The sequence below is a fragment of the Photinus pyralis genome, unplaced genomic scaffold (assembly GCF_008802855.1).
Source record: "Photinus pyralis isolate 1611_PpyrPB1 unplaced genomic scaffold, Ppyr1.3 Ppyr1.4_LG5, whole genome shotgun sequence".
NCBI lineage: Eukaryota > Metazoa > Arthropoda > Insecta > Coleoptera > Lampyridae > Photinus > Photinus pyralis.
The window spans coordinates 15451464-15474153 of NW_022170596.1; the positions used below are offsets into that span (position 1 = coordinate 15451464).

At 34.8% G+C, this 22690-nt stretch overlaps 1 protein-coding gene across 1 annotated transcript in view; it reads right to left on the minus strand.

The window, feature by feature from the left end:
- LOC116171626 overlaps positions 1–22690 on the minus strand; it is a 39087-nt gene that overhangs the window by 2045 nt on the left and 14352 nt on the right. Inside the window, exon 2 of the mRNA XM_031488575.1 lies at positions 7086–7234. Coding sequence (XP_031344435.1) covers positions 7086–7234 — 149 coding nt within the window. The remainder of the gene's footprint in view (positions 1–7085; positions 7235–22690) is intronic.

A 22690-nucleotide genomic window follows, 5' to 3' on the forward strand; every position in this document is an offset into this window, starting at 1 on the left:
GTGAACTGTTTTAGTGTAGAGTCCAACAATAATCCCAGACCTCCTGCAAAATTACAATATAATTTTATTAAAAAAAATAAAATTAGATAAAATTATAAAAGTAACGACACGGTTAATTATAGTGGCGCACAAAACTTGTAAAATATCAGTAGTCGACGAAATTTCCTTTTTTGCGAGACAAGTCGAAGAGAATTTCGCAACTTTGAAAGGCACGGATGAGTTTAAGCACTCGCAGCGCTTCGAAAACTACCAATTGTTGCGATAACAATACGACTATTTACATAGATTTCAATTATGCCAATGTTAAGCCGAAATCAAAGTTGTAACAGAAGCTCTTCGTAGTCGATACGTGCTTTGAAGTAATCTTGGTATTTACCAACATTCCGAAAATTGCTTAACTTTATATTTAAAGTATCTGGAACAGATTTTAAGCATTGCTATTGTAATTACGTTATATAGATATGAGTTGGGGTACAATAAACTTTATACGCCATCACATGACATAATCGCTGTCTATTACCCAGTTTGCGTGTATACCTATTTATTATTTAGCGATGGAGAAAATCATCGTTGAAGGTTCCAAAAATGCGACTGAATTCTTTTATTAAGCTTGATATTTTCTTCCGTAGGAGGTTAATTTAATGAGTATTCCATTCTTCCAAACCTCATGTACGGATTTGGTAGGCGCGTGACATTATTGTGTTTAATAGTGACAGGTGTCAGGTTCACTTCGGATGGAAAGTTCAATCCGATCAAGGGAAGAACTTTTCTACAAGGATGCGCTATCTTAGAGCAGGAATATTACAATAATTTTTACACACTGTTTAATCACAAAATATAAAAACTAGGTACTATCCCAATTCACATGATCTGCAGCGTACAAAAGGTAGGTCAAAAATCAGGACAAAACACTACGCCTGTTGATGGCCTAGTAGTACTAGTCGATAACGCAAATTCCAGATAGATGCAATACGGACTTAGATATGGACGGAACCAGAAATCCTTCACTCGCTGATAAGCGGTGATTTTATCAAACTTTTATTGGAGAAGCCGAGACAGGTCTACTAAGACACTATTGTAGCATGTGGGGCATTGCAAAAGCTGTATGTAAGATGTTATAGTTTGAACCATAGAGGTTAAACTAAGGACATCGCATTGGCATTTATGTGTGTACGTATCTCTATAAGCCAAACATGTTCGAATTATAGATATCATTTATTATGAATTCTACAATCCGGAAACATGGGTAATCCGAACGGGTTCTGCCAACTTTCTGTTTGGATTAGCCATACATTACTGTATTAGGCACCTAATTAAGAAATACTGAGAACGCATATATATCACTATATCAAAGAAAAAAACAAATTTTTTCACTAAAATGTGGATTTAAATCTGTTCTATAGGTAATTAATAGGAACTGGAAACTAATTTCACGCCTACCTATATAACCAAAGAGAGGTAAGTGGATATATAAACCAGACGAAAATTCACAATTGATTTAACTATCACTTTATAATGTAATGAACGGTTTCGTGTTAAACTATGGTTGTTTATTATAAGTAAATCAATAAAATTGATGACTATTACCAGATAACTTTCCCACTTTACGAAAAATGCTCCCTATCGTTTTCTATTGACAAGTTTGTAATATATTAATCACAAATGAAGTAACACAAATTAACAATCTATTTCAAGATCAAAGCTTGGCAGCTTTGTAAAAAATGGGACTAGTTCACACCTTTGGCAGTAAACAATAACAAAACGTTAACACAAACATTTCTTTTAGAGAATATTCTACCCTTTTTTTTTTTTGTTAAGTACGACTTCGACTGCTAAGGTCTTTTCGTCTACTTCTAATCACTTGTAAGGTCTTATTACTGCCGCATTATATTTTGTTGTACATATTAATCAATTTTAGGTAGTCAAGAGTACTTCTAATCCGGTCATCGCTTTTAAGATTATCAGATAAGTTTCTCATTAATTTCTTTTCAGCTCTTTGGTGGTTATGTGCTGCACAGTCGCAAAACTAATTCGTCGGAAAACTGGTTACCAATGAATAGAACACATTTTTGTTCTTTTAAATGTATGTACCTAATTACCTTATTTTTTTGTAAATTTAATAATAATAATTGAATTATGACAGTTTATACAAGTCAGAAGCACATTTTTAGTGCACTACAATAATTTTTCCACCCCGACACAAAAAAATTTGTATATTACTCGCCTATAAAATGCTTTATGAGGATTCGTATATTTGCAGATGTGCAAATTTACACGTACAGATATTCGCAAATACTCATTTTCGGACTGTCCCGCTTGTGGTGACAGTACAGCGTTGATTTTGTAATTCCGACCGTCACAATCGAGTTTAAATTTCTAACTTAAAATATGGGCGCTTCAACCATTATGAAAGCAATGCCACAATAATTATCAAATATTATTCAAATTTGTACATTGCTCCACTGACAATTTAATAAACTGCTTCATCCCTAAGGTGCAACTTTCGCCATTCCCTAACCTCCTAGTAACCCTTTTTACCTCTTGCGGTACAAATTTTAATATCAAATCGGCAAATCATTTGCGAATATGACTATTGTCAAACAGCAAATTATTACGCGTTACTATAGAGGGTCATTATTTGAAGAAAATCTATGTTTAGCGCCCAGGTATATATCAAAAATACTTACAGCAGTATTCTTATTTAATAGTTCAGAACTATTATTAGAACGTTTTTCAAGCTAATTAAAGATCATAATTAGATTCTGTGACCGTTATTGCTTTAAGTGCATTATAAGATGAGGTATGCCGCTCTAATTTCTGACCAATTATTTAAGTGTGTTTTGGGGATGATACCTTTCATACTGTTTCGTAACAAGTCATTAGTACGCACATCCGCAATCATTTTAAATTGTTTGCATACAATAGATGTAATTGGTGTTTAATGGAGCAACGTTGCGCCTCGTGGCAGTCGAATATAGGTTGAATCCAATACAAGAACGGATATTTACCTCATAATAAGAAACTCCTTTCTGGGAAATATACATACTACATGTAAAAAGATGGGTTAGGCACTTCAGTTTACGATTATTTTTCTTCAAAGTTTTAGTGCAGATCACCGAATTTAAATTTAACCAATTTTACTGTCGCAACTTACACAGTTACAAAATTGTTTTGCAAATCGATCAGATGAATTAGAACGCTTCTTTCATTTCGTATGAGCAGAACCATCATGAAGTAAATCATATTGTGCCCATCTGTCCCTATGAATGATTTATCGACTCTGGGTATTTGTTATATAATTTTAAGCTTCACTGTTTTATCATATCTTAATACCTCTAGGAGTAACTTTAGCGTATTTTCCATGAATTGATCAGTACATTTCCCGAGAACTTTTTTTTATTTCTTGTATTTGTTTTTACAACCTTACCGAAAATTAAAAAAAAATAGCCCTCGTATCTTACTGTCCATGTAAGATAGAAAAAAGGTAAATACTGCCTATTTTAGATATTTTTACTAAGAAACCCGTGACGTGGGAAAAATTCTATCTATTTATATATCTTATCTCTATGTATATATTTTAACGCCAATTACTTGCATTCGTTTTCCCGATTACATTGATGAATCACACCCTATATTTTTTGTATAATTATAATACTATATCATATTTTTCAATATTTTGAAGTGACATGTTCCTACCGTCAACCATTTTTATTGATTGGTATCAACTGTCATGAATACAAAAAAGAAATCACGAAATCTCCATGAATTCATGGCCTACTATTTAAAAACCGCGGTAAAAGATAAGGTTTTGTAAAATTAAAAAAAAATATCGGTTGATACATCAGTGTAATCAAGAAAAAAAAATGCAAAAAATTGATGTTAAAATATACAGGGTGTTGCATTTAAAAATACCAACTTTGGGTCAAATCTCAAAGAGGGTGGTCCAAAAAACTAAGCCACTGGATTCTATGTAAAGATATCTAGAATGGGAAATGTTTATTGTTTATATTTTTCAAGTTCCGGAAAGGTCGCAAAAACAAATATAAGACATAAGAAAAGTATTATACACAAGTGTTAGTCTTACATCTTACTATTTCTCAACGTAATCCGTAAGCTGTTTGGAGATCCATCGTGCACAAAATTTGTGGTTGTTGAGTTGCTACAATGTGATAAAGTGCTGATCGAGAAATTCAGCAGACAGTTCAGAAATTGTGAACCAGTGGCGCTCTTGAACCACAGTGTTCACTTTTACGACAATGTCGTATGTTGTTCCGGACTTCCTGCTATGGCCTCCTTCATCGAAATATCCTACACGTACATCATTTTCGCATAATGTTTTCCGCGTACATAACACACAATCTTGAATTTCAACCGCAGTATTGCCTTCAGCTTGAAGAAAACGGATCATACAGCGAATCTCGCAGTTAGGGGGAGCTTCAATGATGGAGTAGCCATGATAAAACAACGTTCACAAGAAAACTACGCCACGTAATGTCCGGCCTGGTTGGCAGATAGTGACAGATAAATTACTGAACACTAATGCGCAAGCCACACGTCGCCATGACACCTAACGGATGACACCTAACGGAACTTGGAAAAAAATAGGCCTCGTATGATTAAATCCCAAAAAGTCAAGCTTTTCGTTTTCGCCTTGTATCTCAGAAAGAAATAGTAATTCTGTTTGTGGTAGTAAAAGTTTCACAAAAAAGTGTTTGCAAAATTGAGAAACTACAATCTAAAAAGGTCCGACTTGATAAATTTGATTTTTTAGACAAAGAGGTTCTTTCTTGGGCAGAGTAATAATTCCACAAGGCATTAAACTTAACCCATTAAAATTGGAAGCCACTAAGAACACACCTTAGCAAAAACCGCAAAGGAAATTAAATCCTTTCTTGGCTTAATAATAGTTACTATCGACGATTTTTCAAACATTCTGCCAATATTGCTCAGCCGTTCACTACACAAAAACAAAATGGAAGTCGCCCTACCAATGAAGACTATGTAGAAGCATTGAAGATTTTCACACAACGATACAAGCCTTTCGTCAATGCAAAGGATTACTTCTCCAATACTGGCCCACCCAGATTTTAATTTAATTACATGTGACCACTGATAATTCCAAACCTATTTCATTATTCTCCAGAACATTTCAAATAGCGTAGAATGTACCTAATTATTCTATGTAGAAGGATTTGCTATCTATTGTAGAGATTCCGAAACATTTCAGACCTTATATTTATCCGTTTGTCTATAAATCACTCAAATCACGGTGAATCAATAGGCGAATTAACAGATCCTCACTAGTAAATATTTCTTTCGTACAAAATAACGGAGTCACTGGAATCGGAGGATTCTAAACGACAGACTAAAATATATCAGGTAAGAAAACTAAGGCGATCTAAGAATAGTAGATTACAAAACAAGTGTATAATTAGGTCTTTAAAGCACGCGAGTGCCTTAAGAAGTTGCAAGTGCTTTAAATATCAATTAGACACGCGTTTCATATAGTATTTTTTTATTATACCGGCAATATCTACGATTAAAAAATAAGTGAAATTAAATAAAACCATATTGACTCTAATGCAATTCTAATTAAGCGTTTTATGAATATTTGGTTGTCTAACACCTAATTCGCGAGACTGCACCAACCATCCCTTATGTATAATTCATATTCATATAATAGAGCAATTTTCTTTGAAAGATAAAAATGAGGAATAAATTTTACATATTTACATTGACACTTTTTAATCGGCGATTGCTGTATTTATAAAAAAAACGATAGGTATTTGCGTAATAATATTTGCATTCTCTAATGCGAAATGTACACATAAGTAAAGTACAATTAATTTTTTATAAGCGATATGTTCGGGGTGAGTTATTACAAAAACGGACATAATTATCATACGTACTTTCAACTTTGTAATGTGGATAGAGGCTCCGAGGCCTGAGAAAAGTTGTTGGCGTGGATGAATAGGAAGCATTTTTCAAATCTTTAAATGCATCGATAATGTGGATACATATATCAAGGAAATGTCACAAGGTGTCTTTTACGCTTTTGTGAATTAATTGAAAACTTGAAACCATGCTCTATTTAAAAAGTGGAAGAGATTTGGCCGTGCCTTTGTGAAAACTTTCAACGATGAATAAGAGCGTAAGACATCTTTTTAGTTTGCAGAAAGCGACCAGAGAGGATTTTTTATTTCAGTCTCAAATTAGCCGACAGAATGCTCGAAACTGCTCTAAGGTAATTCCCATCTCTGCCACAGAGTCTAGGTTCGAACACCCGACGCTCTACTACTGAACCATAAAGCCGGTTTTTAAGTTAATTATCAAAAATTTATTACTGTCACCAAGGTTCGTCAATTCCTTCCTTCAACGCAATCAAGAAATAATTAATTAATGCTTAAATTAAAAATAATGAAACCACATTAAATGTGTGTAGGTAAGTATTTAAACAATGGTGAAACCTTTCTACTACTCATGTTCTAATTCTAACAATGAAATACAAATTATACATTTATTTTTTCCCCTCGTTTCGTATGGGGTTAGAATCGAATTGATGGCTTAAAATAGGTCTTCGTATCTCACCTTGGATATCCACTAATGTATTATACCGTGAACACAAAGGTATCACATGAGGAAAAGTGATTTGTAGGATGAAGCCCACCTGTAGTTTAGTTAGATTTACGGAGAGAGGTGTGACAACACTGTTCATATAGCGCGATAGCAGAATTAATAATATGTAATTTAAAGTTGGAGCCCATCAGAATAGGCTGCCTAACCTCTACGTAAATAAATGTAAACGAACATATTAATTGCATTATAAATCCTTATCCTATTGGTGATATGGGTCAGTAATGTTATACTACTAAATAGGCCATAAATCTTCAGAACCCTTCGTGTCGACACAGGACATTTGTTACTGTCAAAAGGTAAGCCTTGAAAATAACTTGTTCTATGCAAACAGATACAAAATGTTAGGTAACATAAAATGGATACCTGTCTGAATATTTATCAAAACCTCATCATTAAACATTCGATCTTGATTTACGATCACACCCACAAATTTTGTAATAACAACTTACCACTTTATCTCCTAAATTTCGAACCGTACAAGGTAGAAGTACAGTCTGGCCTGTTTTCGCTTGTATTTCCCTAATCAGTAGATCGTCAAACTCGGGCGTTGGGATGCGGTGATTTGTGGCTTTGGTACTTGTTTTATTCCACGTATACCCTAAAACAAGAACATTTATAGCTTAGTTTTAGTTATTTCGAATTGTTTTATAGGAATTCTCATTTTATATTACGTAGTTTAATGCTGAAAGATTGGCAAATATGCGGCTCGTCTATTGTTAGATTGTTAGTAAATGATGTATTAATTGGATGATATACGTCTTGGAGAACAAAAGATTTATTTCAGGCGTCTACTAAAACAACCAAATCTATTATCATCTCATTATAATTTTTTATTGTGTTAGAAACGTTGTGTGATACCTACACTAATTGATATTTGCGGTAGAGCTAACATAAAACAGAGAATCTAAAGTATTAGCACTTTTGTCTGGTTGTCGACTAATCAAATTTAGAGTTGGCACAGAAAATTGGACTCGGAATCGACTTCCTCGTCAACTTTAAGCCCCAGTAAAAACCTTTATAAAATTGTTTCATGGTGTATGTTTAGCGTTTTTATCTACAAAGGTTTTACGCTAAAACGAGCATTAATAAAGCTTGCTACGACTGATTATCTTAGATGAAATGTGGCGCATCACAGATTTATGGCAACCTGGGTAATGGAACACAAACCGCTGTTTATAAATAACCCAAACTTCGCTAAAAAAAAGAAGCTGGTGCACAAGAATATATTATGGGTCTTCACAGCACCTCGATTGGAAACGCAAAATTAAACATGTTTTAGGTACATTTACCGTGTAATGATATAGTAGGCGTTAGTCCCATTTAATTGCTAGATACAATTAAAATGTTGTTTCAGCAGTCTGTTCTGTAGACCAACTATATTCCGTATGCATAAAATCAAATTGCGCTGCTTGGAGGGCTTGCAGTTGTATTTTGTAAACAGTTTTTTTTTCTGTGTGTGAATAACTACCAGCTATCCTTACATTCTAAATTTTTACGTGTGGTAGAAAGAAAAGAAGACACATGCAACAGCCTAAATCTAAAAACACGCCAATACTGGTCATGTCGACTACTCGTAAGAAAACTAGTTAATCTATTTTCAGTACCGATTCTACGTGAGAATATTGAATTATTTAAACCTTAACCCTGAACTACTATCGCCTTTTCTCAGTAACTTAACTAGGTACTATTCTATTGTAACACATATTAAAAAAATATGAATACTAGGCATTAATAGCTTGCCTGTAATACGATAACACTTATTTGTTTCGTTATTTGACAAAAAAAAGTTAAAAATTTCAGTTTAACGCTTCAAGTTAATTATATCTAATAAATTGATATGCTTCAAAAATCATAAATGAGCAGATGTTCATTATTGAGGATTCTTTTTTTATTTGTTCTAGTTCTATAAGGGTCTAAACTACTACAACACAAATCAGAAGATTGAAATTGTAACATTACAAAAAATAAGGGATAAATTTAGAAAAAATCGACTACTATCAGGGGTCACTTTTGACCCCAGAGGGCACTTACCACGAATATAAGCAAACAAAACAAAACAACACCCAACTCACACTGATCAACAGCAACTTGTAGGAGAATAGTAGGAGGGACGTACACGACACCAGTGCGAGTACGAAATGGCGCTATATACTTCTTCTTCGTCTGGGTCTATATTGACCCCGCGATAGTAGTTAAGGGTTAAGTTTAAAATTTCAATTTTTACCAAAAAAGAACGAAAGTGAAAAGCACATAAGTCATTTTGAAGTATGTAAGTAGATTTAGGGGACGTGTGCGAGTGCGACACTGCATTCTTCGCCACATATTTAGAAGCAAATGTCGGGGTTCTCTACATGATGTTCGCTAGACTTAAGAGAAGAAGGGTTTCCTGTGTCGATAAAGAAAATGTCGAATTTCACGCTATTTGGATGAAGTTGGTCAAACTTTTAGGTAATTTAGTTTTGTTACGGAGATACGAACTCCATCAGCGTCTTCTCGGACTTCGCTACAAGTAAGTTTCCATTCTATATACATGCCGGTTGTTTTATTGAATATATACGAAGATATTAAATGGTGGTTTTCTATAAACCGTAAGCCTTTGACGTTTTCCCACTAGTAGGATCCCGAATTTCCGACCCTGATCCTTTTTTTTGTTTTTGGTAGAGGTTATCACTTCCTGTTGAGGAAGCTATCCAGTCTCCGGACTCTCAGAGTTTGAGTTTCATTTGATAATATTTATTAAACGATCTCGTTTTCATTACATGAATTTATGTCAGTTTTCAGTTAAACTTGATAAGGGTCGCAAACGATGGACAATTGCAGCGCAGAGGGCGGTCACTCACCCTTTTCCATTCATTTCAGGAGATGATTCTCCAGATGGTTCGTGGTCCAGATCTGTAACACCCGTTTTACTGGTTCGACCCCTTAGCCTTCGGTTTCCTTTCATGAGGATCAACCAGAACAACTCCAATTAGATGTAAACATCCTGAATATTTTAGGAAACAAAAAATCGGATCCAAATCTCAAAAAAGGCTGCATCCACACCGACTTAGTGGATAGGTGGAGAGAAATCTTGCTGAGTATTGTGGAGCGGGATAGAAAAATTATTAATAAACAACATAAAACCTCGGTTTGATTATCGGCAAGATCCGCAGATGTTTATCAATCCTTCCCCAAACCCTGAAAACTTCATCGAGGTTTTTAGCGATATCGCAAAGATCTTATGTGGCTTGCAACACGACGACTCCTGAATCCGCAGAAGCTTAACTATCAATTCTGAGAAAGGGTCCTTAAAGGGATCAGGGAATTATTGGCACCTACTTGTTTGAATATAACTAGGAGGAACGACTTCAAAACTCCAAAGTCCGGGAACGGTCTAGACAAGATCTCAAGAAGAAAAAAACTGGCAATAAACCTCTTCAAAAAAACTTGGTGCCGCCTAAAGGAACAAACAGCCATGCACACAATTTGTGTTGAAGGACGGGCCCTAGAATTACAACTCTTGACAACAGCATCGACACAGACATCAGTTCAATAATTATCGAACGGAGACACAGAGACCCCGCGTACGAATTAACTCGATCTGGATTTCTAAGTAATGGTGGTAGTTTATAGAGGAGTGGTGGAACGATTTTTGTTGGAATGAAACTGTTTTATCTTGCATAAAGGACTATAAAATTCCTTTTGTTGACATACCTTTTCAACTGAAAATTCCTTCGCAACTCAAAGGTCGCTTAGGGAAATACCAAATACCAAAATACCGTGTAGGTAGGTAATGTGCTTTGTCTTTGCGTCTTGAGGTCCTTTCTTCGACATATTCAAGCAGATGATCGATTGTTGCAATTCGGTGTAGAGTATACAACAGATGTTTAGAAATAACGCAAAGCACAGTTAACACATCACCTTACAATTATGTTATGATGCAAAGTCGACTTTAATATTTGCTCAAAATAGTTGGATACTATATTATAAGATAATACAAATTCATTCTTTTATGTAACACGCAACGATAATAAAGATTTAATACTTTGTAACATATAAACAGACTGACGACAGTTATAAGTCTTTGAGATCTTAACTTTATATAATATACGACACGTTCATATTAAGATATCAAAAATACATAACAAAATTAATCATCAATTTAAGGCTTCACACAAAATTAAATAAAAATGTTATGTTAATAACATCGGAATGTTGATGGGAAAACACAAGGAAAGATCAAAGTAGCGATGTATGAAATCTTCACATTCCGAGACATAAAAATGAGAGAAATTAGTAACATTGGCAAGCAACCTTCCTACCGATTGAAATACGACAACAATAATCTCTTCAAAGCAGATGACTGTGTAAACAAACATTTCTCAAGAATCCAATGTGGGAATAATTTCCCCTTTATAAATAGGATTAAAAATTATGGTTGTGGGACAGGTTAGGTAATTGCACGTGCTTTTCTGGGAACTTTATTTTCTTTTTTTAAATGAATACTTTTCAAACATTTGGTTTGGTCCACCACCGGTCTCCTTACATGTAGAAACTTACTTTTCACAGATTGTTCATTCTGTTTGAAATGAAAATGAAACAAAACTCAAAACGATGTTAACTTTTGACAATTGGACAGACGGACGGGCAGAGAAAGTGGCTGCAAGAGCCGTTGGGAAATGCTAAAAAGAAGTTTAATTTCAAATATTTGAAAAAGCATTGTTATAACCTGTAGTCACAAATTTCGGTGACAAATGCAATGGCTCATTTTGCAGTTTAATTAGGTTCGAGAAAGTTAAATACATTTAAATTAAATGACAAAACCGCCGCAACAAAATTAAATTCACGCAGTACTTTTCATTTTAAGAATATTAATTTCTATCTCTGAATAAGAGATTATTTACTGTTTGCCAACGACGCCAATTTGAGGGAAGTACAGATAAAGGAACAGTAGCTAATTGCAAATATTTTTTAAAAGTACATTCAAGAAGTTAGAATTTGTGGTTTATGGAATAGTTGAAACATTTGTATTTACAACTAATCATTTTACGAATACGGCTTCATTATGAATCATTAGTTGCTATCGTAAAGCGCATTAAGTAATTATGGCAAGTTTATTACAATATTACATGCTGGGTATGGAGTAGCTTTCAATTTTGCTATACACCATCAAGCTGCGGATATTTCTCCTGTATAACTGTTTGTTAACACGCAATTTAATATAATAGCGTAAACACCAGGTACCCAGTAGTAACTTTAACCAACCGAATTTCCCCATTAAAGTAATGGCTTTGTATTAGCACGTAACAGTGCGTAACTTGTGAATGGCCCTTATAAATGTAAAACAATTTATTGTATAGTGCCCATAGGTGACGGGTTTTTGTGGCTTAGGACCACCGTATATCTATGAATATTAACCGCATTCTGTTATAAAATAATGTAGATCCAATATTCCGATAGCTCCTACCCGATCTATTTTAATCAATCTACTTTTAATTTAGCTCACAGCATAATGGAGTTGTTAAAACTTTTTTTCTATAAATATCATCTGTATCTTTTTTAACCACCCGGTAGTTGGATGTGGACCAAACATTTTCTGCGTCATATACTTGTAAAAACATTGTCGCAACTTAGGTGACCAGATGTTGTTGATAGATGGGATTGTATTGTTTTTTGTTTGGCCTGCACTTGCCCCATTGGCCGCGTACCAACTATTTCAATAGTAACGTACTATACTACAGGTCGCTGTGCTGTGAAACGAGGTTCGTGAATTATTTTTAAATAATTCTTAAGATGCTTTCAATACGTTCGATTCCAAACAAGCTTGCCATTGCAAAACTTTGCTAATTAGGGCTAATTAACCCAATTTGGGGTCAGATTCGTTACTCGTTTCCTTATGTTGAAACCTGACGCTCTGTCGAGCGCAACCCCTTGACAATAACAAAACTTGATTTCATTCTATTTCATTTCCTACATAATCAATTTCTAATTATAAATTGTAAATCCCATCGCATGATGTTATCTATTTAGGGCCGCAACAATCGAAAATCGCCTAGGTAACATTGATGATTGATGATATAATTGATAAATATCTACAGATTAATAATTTCAATGCAATTCTGAAATATCTTGACATCCATCGATTAGAAACACTCAATATTTCGTGGGGCGCTACTCCACGTTTAATGCTCAATTGAATGCTGAGTAAAAAAAATGAGTGGATTTGGTGCGGTCTGTGTGTCCAAAACATAAGCGTTATTGTCTATAAACCCAAATAACGGCCGTCATGAACCTTTCAATAGGTCGTTTGCAATTTTTGATGACTGCCATAAGACAGCTTGTAACGGGTGGTCGCTTTAGAGTTAAAAAATGTAATTTTTCGAATTTATATTTTGGTAAACATAGGAAGATTTACACATATACCGGTTCATAGCGAACAGAAACTAAAGTATGTTTGGAAATAAAAGGGCTATAACGCCCGTATTTTCAATAAAAGATGTCTGGATTTCTATCTTTCGAGATAAGCGCGGAGAGGGGCGGGATTTTTAAACGGTACACGTGGCTAACCTTTAAAGAGTACTTGAGTGCGAAAAAAAGGGTTATTCCGCGTATTGCTATTGGGGAAAAATTTAGTGGCTAAAATCCAAGAGCCGCCAGAGAGACGAGCTAAATTCGCGAACAGTTACTAAACTAACATCTCAGTTTTGCTAGATTTTTGTTAGAGAAAATATTGAAGCAAGTCGCAATAAAGTGTTACCGGTTTTTATTTTGAGTAGAAAATTTCAATCAAGGACGTCACTGCTATTTATTTTTGTTACTCGCGTAATTAACGACGAGTCGATAAAAAACGTTGTGTGGATGAATTGGCAACAAAGTGAGAGTTACCTATAGGCTCAATATCGGAAGTTAGCTTAATTTGAGGCAAGGCTATTCATTATACGGATGGTGAAAATTTCCGCGGAGGAACATTTTCGCATTAGAGACGCACCCGTCACGTAGAAACGGAATTAAATGTACAGCATTTCTAGTTTTAATAAATACACAACCTCACTCGGTAGTAAACATAAAAACGAATAATTGGAGCATTTACTCACACCATAAGGCTTAATTAATCGGACAAAATTTTAATATCAACACAAAGGAATATTGGCGTGTTATTCCAGTGAATAATATTAATATCGTGTATTATTTTCACGTAATTCGGGCTGGTTTACTATACGTATGGACGTTTTTGCATTCACCACGTAGATAACGTGATAAGGATGGCACAAAAAGTCAACTGTACCGTTGCAGAGCTCTCAATGCTTTCATCTTTACATTTAAAGAGAGTGGTTTTTTCCAGAAAAATACAGGGGGGGGGAAGGGAGGAGCAAAGGTTTAAGAGCGAATATCTGGAAAACGGTTTGTCGGAGAACAGTACCTACAAAAGCAAAATTAATTTTCTGGACGAGAAATATCTATTAGTGATGTCAAAACTTTCAGTGCAAATATCCGCAGATCGGAGTTGCGGAGGAGGGTACTCGCAAAGGGCAGAAAGAACGTCTAGAGGAAGGTACATACCTACAAAGGGAAAATGCAATATCTTGGAGAATTTACCTAAGGGCTTGATTCTTTTTGCATATTTCTTTTTGTGACACAAACGAATATTTTGTATACAGGAACGTGTCCAGAAAAATTGTCGCTTTTGGAGGTCCTCTCTTGCATCCAGTTTTGTATAAGCCTATTATACCCTGTACTTGTATTTAGCATTGTAGTGAGTATTAAATAGGGGCCGCGATATCTAGATCTACCCCTTCATAAATTGAATCGCCAAATAAATTCCTTAGTAACGATTGTACCAATAATCGGCTAAATAGATACTTCCGATATGTAAGTCGAACAAAGTACGACAGACACACTACGGATCAGTTTTACACGATGAACCAAACGTGTTTAATCGCAGTGGCAGCGGCGCTAGCGGCAAAAACAAGAAAAAGAAAAATGTCGCTCAAAATGGCCGAGAGATTGGCTTCTGAAACGTAGTGCAACAAGTCCGATCGTGCCAACTGATTCACGCGTCGGCGTCGTACACATCTGACCAAACAATTTAAAGAAAAGCTAAAATCAATTCTCCAACAAAATGCATTCTATACTGTGCAAGAGTTCATGGAATTTTGTGACGCCAGATTTCAGGAATGGGCTCTATGAGTGCAGTATAGTATTATATATTTACAATTGTATCTGTTCTCGCTAGTTTATTGTGTCTATATGTTATTCAAAAATGTTATATTGTGCTGTATTATTTTGACGTTTCTATAATTGTGTTTTTGCAATTTACAGAATAAATATATATTATTATTATTATTATTAAAAAATCGAGAGTCTATGGGTCCTTTAACGGTTAAAGTTTGAAGCGATCGAGACTCATGCGGGGATGGTGCCCAAATGCTTACAATTGACATTAGGGAACATCATTCGGTATTTGAAATGCAGGTCAAATCGATTGATGCCTCCTTCCCAGCTTTCACGTTCTCTTGTTGGGAGCCTTTCCCTAAACATTCCTCCACTTTAGATTCTCCATCGACGTTTGGTTTTTGCGATAATCGTATTGGAATGTTTGACACCCGTTTAAGAGATTGGCGACAAGAACAACACCACAAAATTTAATTCCCACCTATCAAGAGAGTTTGTTTCGCCATTTCCTCGACGAAGTTGGTGAAAAACTGCCTATTTATTGTAGAAAATCTCTCCCACTTTGCATGTACTGATTCTCAATAAAACTGTGGTATTGCGTTATAAACTTGGATCTGAACCCCGAATGAGGAAAGCATGCACTTGGTGGTTAAACTGCATATAACTCCGAGGTACAACAAGGCGCAAGCGTAGTAGAATTTTACTCTTCTTCATGTTTTGGAATGAATCGCTTCACAAGCAATTCTACCCCTCTGTTTGAATAGTGGAGTAATATTTTATAGTTGCGTGTGATTTATTTCTTCTGGTGCAGATTTTCGCTATGATTTTATTACTCCTTGACTCTAAATGTAGGCTAATGAGACAATCAGTATAATATAATGTATCAAGTTAGGAAGGAAAATTGTTTAATGAGCTGTTTCGATCCTTTCTTTTCCCTTTTTCTTGTTCTATCCTATAGGGGTGGATTTCTTCACGTATATGTTGCCACCAATTCATGGTCAGCATTTACTGTGCAATTTTATAATTGCTTTATTAGTCCCGGCATTCAATACCTCAAATTCAAATTGTCGTGTACCCTGAGATGAGATGGTTTTTGATTAGAACACGCTTCGTATATTGCTCTCTATTGAAACGACTGTTAACCGGTGGAACCTTTGTCTAAAGAGTTTACATTGTAATGATGTAACCCAATTATCCAAAAATTATGCTGATAGCAGTAGTTTACAAGCTTGTAGCCCTTCAATGGAAAATTCTAAATGTGAATCCAAGTCCGACCTTAATGGATTATGTAAAATAATGTAACATACGTTCGCTGACGAAGGGTGCTCAAATGACACATTTAATTAAACGGATTTATGTTTGGGACTATTTCGAAAATGACATTAATAATTGTATATAAACTTCTGTGAATTTGCGTTTCGATCAGTTAAGTAATTTGTAAAGTTAACCTTGTTACTAAATTAAATTGGGAGAAAAATTATACCACCACGTCGTCGAATTTACTTACCTACTTTTCTCGCTCCTGGTATGCCGAAATAGCTACTTCTGTGTTAAGATCGATTATTATATTGTGTCATGTAAGGAACGCGACTGAAATGCGCGTTTTGGTGAAAGAAAATAGTGTCATTTTCTGCACTTATTTACGCCTCTGCATGTCAAATACAAGGTGTGAACTAAAATCGTTACATAAGGTGGGTTTGTTGAACATAGATTCCCTGAAGCGAGATGCAACTGTTGATCACAAGAGGACCCGCTGTTTGTACAATATTTATTATGTATTGTAAATGCACCAACATAATTTCGGATTCGCACGTTTGATCAATATTTAATCCATCAACTCTAAAGTTACCCTTCCCATAAAACGGAAATGGACTGAGAAAATGTGCAAATTATATAAAAAGCCGTACACTACCATAACATACCGAAGTAAAATTCTACGCCAATTCAAGGTGATCTTTTCGTACATTCAACACTAAAGTGAGAAAGGAAACGATTATTTCTCCATTTAAAGATCCCGAATGGAAGCGTTCTGGAAAGTTGATGTTCATATCAAGAAGTTTTAGGCTCGGCGTAACAATAAGCCTCGGTAACAGAAAAGGAAACGTCAAAGTGCAAAGATTGGATCAATGTCAGGCCATTTGATACATTCCTCTAAATTGCCATAGCGACTTCGCTTTAGTTTGGGAATGTCGATTGAAATAGGAAATATGTATTACAATTACGATTCTCATTTCTCGTATGCATATAGCCCGTTTGCGTTATTATCGCTGTGATTCGAAAGATTTCGAAATCTGCTTTTTTTTGGATACGTATTTCTTTTCGTATAAAATATAAATTCTAGTCTCCAGAGATTCAACGGGTGAAGTACTCTTAAATGGGATTCATAATATCATTTGTTGATATTTTGCATTTATAATGAACCCGTCTCGCATGAAAAAGGTCAACTTAAAACCCATCTAAAATTACCTTTAGTTGGGCTTTCAGGTTATGCAATTTATTTTGTATGATACATACATTGCACCTCTATATCCACTAAGTGCTTGTTGATACAAGTAATTTAAATATGAATTTTAGAGAACTATGTCAGTACATCTACTACGAACACTAGAAGTTCGTATACGGTACTAGGCAAAATGACAAGATAGACGATTGATGTTCCTCTCACAGGCCTTTCAACTAATAAAATTTAGATGATTCTGTCTATGTGACGGGGAATATAGGAATAAGTACCCAAATACCAGCTGCAGAGCAAATTGTTCAAGTAATGTCAATTATATCATGATGATAAAACTAAATATGTATGCTCACTTCATCTGCTAATTTGCCTTGAAATTGCGCATGACGTCATTTATTGACAAATTTTAGTTACAATTAAGACATAATTTTACATCCACCTGACTAGCATTGATTTGATTTCCCGACACTGATGCACCTTTTACTTGCCCATAGCTTTTTGGAAAAACTGAACTGCATTTGAATGTTGGCGGATCACCGAGTCCGAAACAGATATCCACGATTTTTAGTTACGTTACTTGTGTCACCCTGAAGAATTTATTCATACTATCTGGTGTACATTTGGAATTAATTAGATCGTTGTTGATGTACAGAAATTTAATTAATTGTGCATAGTAAAATAGTTTTTCTTGAAGTTAACGTCACGTTCATACTTTTATATACCGACTTGTACGGACAATCCGTGGTCGAGTCAAAATTTTGGTTTTTCTAGAGTAAAGCCATTTGAATTATTGATTCTTATTGAGTATTAATTAGGGGTTCAGTATACCAGTACCTACCTGAGTAGTGTCAGACGTTAGACATTGCTATTGCAATATTTTCTACCGCGCTATTCACTATCCCTCTTGCTTATTTGTTTTGTTAATAAGGCAGAAGAACGCCCTTCTGAGCTCAAAAGGCCGTTACAACCAGAGTTGATAGGTAATTTTTATTTTTTCTGTAAGGTTTGATTACATACTCGTTTTAATTACAATCGAATTGTAATTACTACTTTTGTTTGATAACCATTTAACAATTATAGCTCCGTTGTTTTCTGCGGAAGCCTGTTTGGTTATTGATCCAGACTAGGAGTTGATCCCCTTTTTGCTAAAAACTGATTTAAATTTAAACTTTGACATTTCAGATCTAGATATTAGTGGCTAACTTGTAATATTTTGAGATCATTTGTTAAATTACTCGATGCCAATTTGATTTACGAAAACTTAACTAGTACGAGTAGGTACACCTAGACAAAGCCTAACTAAAGCGTGTCGATATGAGCAATACTGTGCGATCGTATACGAATTGCCAAGAGATACTTTTCACACGTACAGTGAAGTTTTGCTTTTTTTCTCAGTGTTAAATCGAATGTATTCATTAAATATGTTAATCACACACGTTTATTAATAAACTTTTGTTTATTGTGTTGTCAAAATTTGAAAAATTACATGAAATTGGAACGAACTGCTCAACAAATGTATGATATACGTTTACACGCTAATTGTGGGGCGTGTAGAAAAGGTTTTTGTAGACCGGTAAACTTTACGACAAAATAATGGTTGCGGAACTCGAAAGGTAATGCAACTACCAATGATAAAAAGCAACAAAATGTGCAAGGACTTCGAGAATTCCAAAATAAATATTTGATAAATTAAAGTTGATCCAATCCATTCTCCTTCCCACATTTTTCGATTTAAAATATTGATTTGGATCATATAAATATAAAAGAAATACACCCCTTTCTTGTGGCGATTTTTTTAAACAAGATACGTATACACGCCTTAGAGCTAAACAAAATTAAAGGTGTTTTGCTTTAGGTTGCGAATAGCACAGCTCTCTCTCTCTTGAGCAAGGCTCTCTCCAAGAAAAATTGAAAACTGGATCATTTTTAGGGCGATACCATTAAACACTTTTGTGACTCACGACGACTTGCGATTCACAAAACTTTGCGTGGGGCAGCCGAACCAGCGCACCAATTTTCAAATACATTCGTCTTATCGCTTGCTCATCACTATACCCACTCGCGTTCACGTTGCGTATGAAGTGGTGCATATGTAAATATGTTCCTATTCTTAAATGAAATACAAACTCGAAAAATTTTAAACTGCAAAGCAAGCTACCGTTACCAATTCCTGTTTATTTATTCACATTCCTATTTGACACTTACATAATTTATTTATTTATACAATAATTTTTTTATCGTATTAAGTAACCACACCATTTGATTCCGATCTGAAGCAGAAAGATAAACTCCTTAACGTGTTACCTTATTTTGAATTCCGACAATTAATGCATGTAAATCTGAATTTTTACTGCATCCACATCATTTAAATTGTTTTGAAACGCAATTAGATTTGCCTATATAGCAAATACGAGTGTTCTTGGGTGCTTCAAAATGCTCCCGAATCTTCTAGAATATTCTCGAAAAGATTGTCACATCCCCCTTTGTTCTTTATCGACGATGACTAATCTTTCATGCTGCCTCGATGTCTGTCGGGTCTGGAATTTCGATACAGTAAGGCATAGTCGCTATGCCGCTTACACGCCGAAGGAAATTACTTGATATAATATCTCATTACCCTGCAAACGATCGTAATTGAGACCAAATTAATGAATTCAATCGGTTTTGGCATATCCTAGTCAGCCGCTCTGTAAAGTAGGCATTTATCACATATTTGAGGAAACTCAACATGGATCACATGAGAAAAAGAAAGCCTATTCCCATCCCCCATCTGTCTACCTACCACAATCTGTACTACCCTCGATATAAGTGCCTAACGATAAATTAAATACAATATTGTGTTGGCAGCAATTTTGATTATTATCTTAATAATAATTAAAAGCGCGCTTTAAATATTATAAACTTAAATATTTGGCTAAAGCTTCGCACACAGTTTGTTCGTTAAAATGGTTCCATATGATCGTTACTGTTGATGATGGAACGTAATTTACATAGCGTAACCTCTCGCAAAAGTTATAGCTCCGCCATTCTACGTTCCAGCCATAAGAAAACGTTTTAGAAATTTCAGCTGTTCGAAGCATCCGTAGACAACGAGGAATTTAAAAGATGATACTGTTTTGTCTGAAATTCAATTCCATTTATTTCTATTTTTAGTCCCGAGAAGACATTAACTAAGCTGTCAAGCACTCGATGTAACTTTGAATATAGAATCAGAAAGATGCAAAAAGGATTAAATATATATCTACCCTGTTTTAAATATATACGATATCCACATTTATCTAAGGCCTTCATCGATAAGTTCGCCTTTTTTCTCGATTCGCAGCTTCCCCTTATTATGTTACCTTCACGGGGAAAAGTTTTAGAGGAGATTCAAAGGAAACGAAAATCAAAGAATATTATATTAAGAATATGTTAGGCGCCTACCAGAACGGAGAAAAAAGGAGCATTCGCCGTTACTGTCTTACACAATTAGTAAAGAAAAAAACATCAAACACCGCGGGTTTATTTAAAGATACGTGATAAACAAATAACTGTATAATTGAAAACTTGGTTGTTATCTGAGAATTCTTAAATGAATAGTCATTTGCCTAATTTCTTTTCATCTTTTTCCTTTTGAATTGGGAAATTCTCTTTGATTACAGCCCAAGAGTTAATTTTTTAGCATGAATAATACATTTTTTTTAATACAACGTGCTCTTAATTCGTTAGATAAATTAAGTGAAGCCGTTAACGCTATTATGCTAAGATAATAACTTCTAACGTAAAAATAACTTTCTATTGTTACGCCGAGCTTCGGCCACATCCCTATTTTTAGTAAATTTAGTTTTAGGCTCCGCTGCGGCTTATAAATTACTCTAATCGTTCGAAAAATAAATGGAATGCTTTGAATTTTTCGCTTTTGGTTTGTTTACATTTCGCACGTAAACTACATTTAACGATTTAATAGGCAACCCGGCCTTTGCAGATATTTCTGGATGAAATGGGAATTATATTGTAATCAATTGCTGGACTGCTTTGGGAAAAATAATAATTGGTACTTGAGCTCGCGGCGTAAAAGCTCGTTGTATAGAGTTAGATTAATTTTTTCGGCCTTGACTACTGATGAAGAAATTTAAAAATTAAGATCAAATTAAAAGTAGGTAATCACAAAAACCGAAAAGGAACCGATTTTTAAAAAAAAGTATAAGTATCGGTAATTATAAAATGGCATAAAGTCCTTATTTCAGTGGAGAAAATTTAACAATGTCAAAATAACTTATTCACTGGGGGCAATATTGAATGGTGGGTGCATCTTGAACGAGGATCTTTGATCATCTCATTTACTTAGTAGACAAAGAAATATGGAGAGAATAATACCTAAGGTAAGATGATATATTGCTCATTTAAAACCGGCCTTGACCGCAAAGAGAAGAAAATGCCATTCAACATTACCTCTGTAAAGGAATTGTAAAAATGGCCTACCCTTCATCCGATGTAAAGCAGACGACGCTTCAAACTACAGGGAAATTTAATATAAAACTATTAAACAGACACTTGTAATATATGCCAGAGAATCTCCATAAACCATTAACATAAATATGGGGTAGTTTATGTGTGGCATTAGGATGTAAAACGGAACGCCACATGTTTCTGCTTTTACCTTTTTCATATTCTTTTGTTTCCTTAATAACCTGCTAAAATACAAAAATTTGCCCGTTTGATAAATACGCGCAGTAAAGTGGAAGTTACTTCATATGCATGTTGCACTTGCATTTATCAAGAGTAGCAAGCGGTACTTTTATCCGCTGCGATTTGTCATTGGCGTGTACTGCAATATTCATTTAGAGATATATGGTACACGAAATGAATGTTGCATGAAAATATTTCATAAACTAGCGTGTGGATGATGTGTTTCATTTTACCACAGCTAATATATACATAGATTTGGTATGATTGAGGTAGTTGCATTTGTTGGTGCCAATATTTGACGCAACCTACGCTCGCCGTAAAAATAGTTATTTATTATACAAGACGATAAAGGGGCATTTTAACCATTGAGTAAAATATGTTAATTCACGAGATGGATAGTTTCCCTTTATCGTCGTGTGTAATACAAAACTTTATCTTATAGCAAAAGTCATACAAATATCATTGTAAAGCTTCTGACAATTCTGAATTTAATTTAGAGACTTCAAATATAGCAAGCTTAGGGTCTATTGTCGTGATGGTTTCCATAGAAACAGAATTGTTATAAGTTCTGAACGTCATTTTATATCGTGCATTTGAAATAAGATTGACAGATGTCATTAGAATGCACAGTCATTTGTTTCACTTTATCTACCCTTACGGTTCTAATGATCACTTTCTATCCTTACGGTTAAAGAACGGCTTAGCCTACTGATTCAAACCTGTTAAAAGTCAATTTAACATATGCTACAAAATAAAATAATAAATTCATACACATTAACT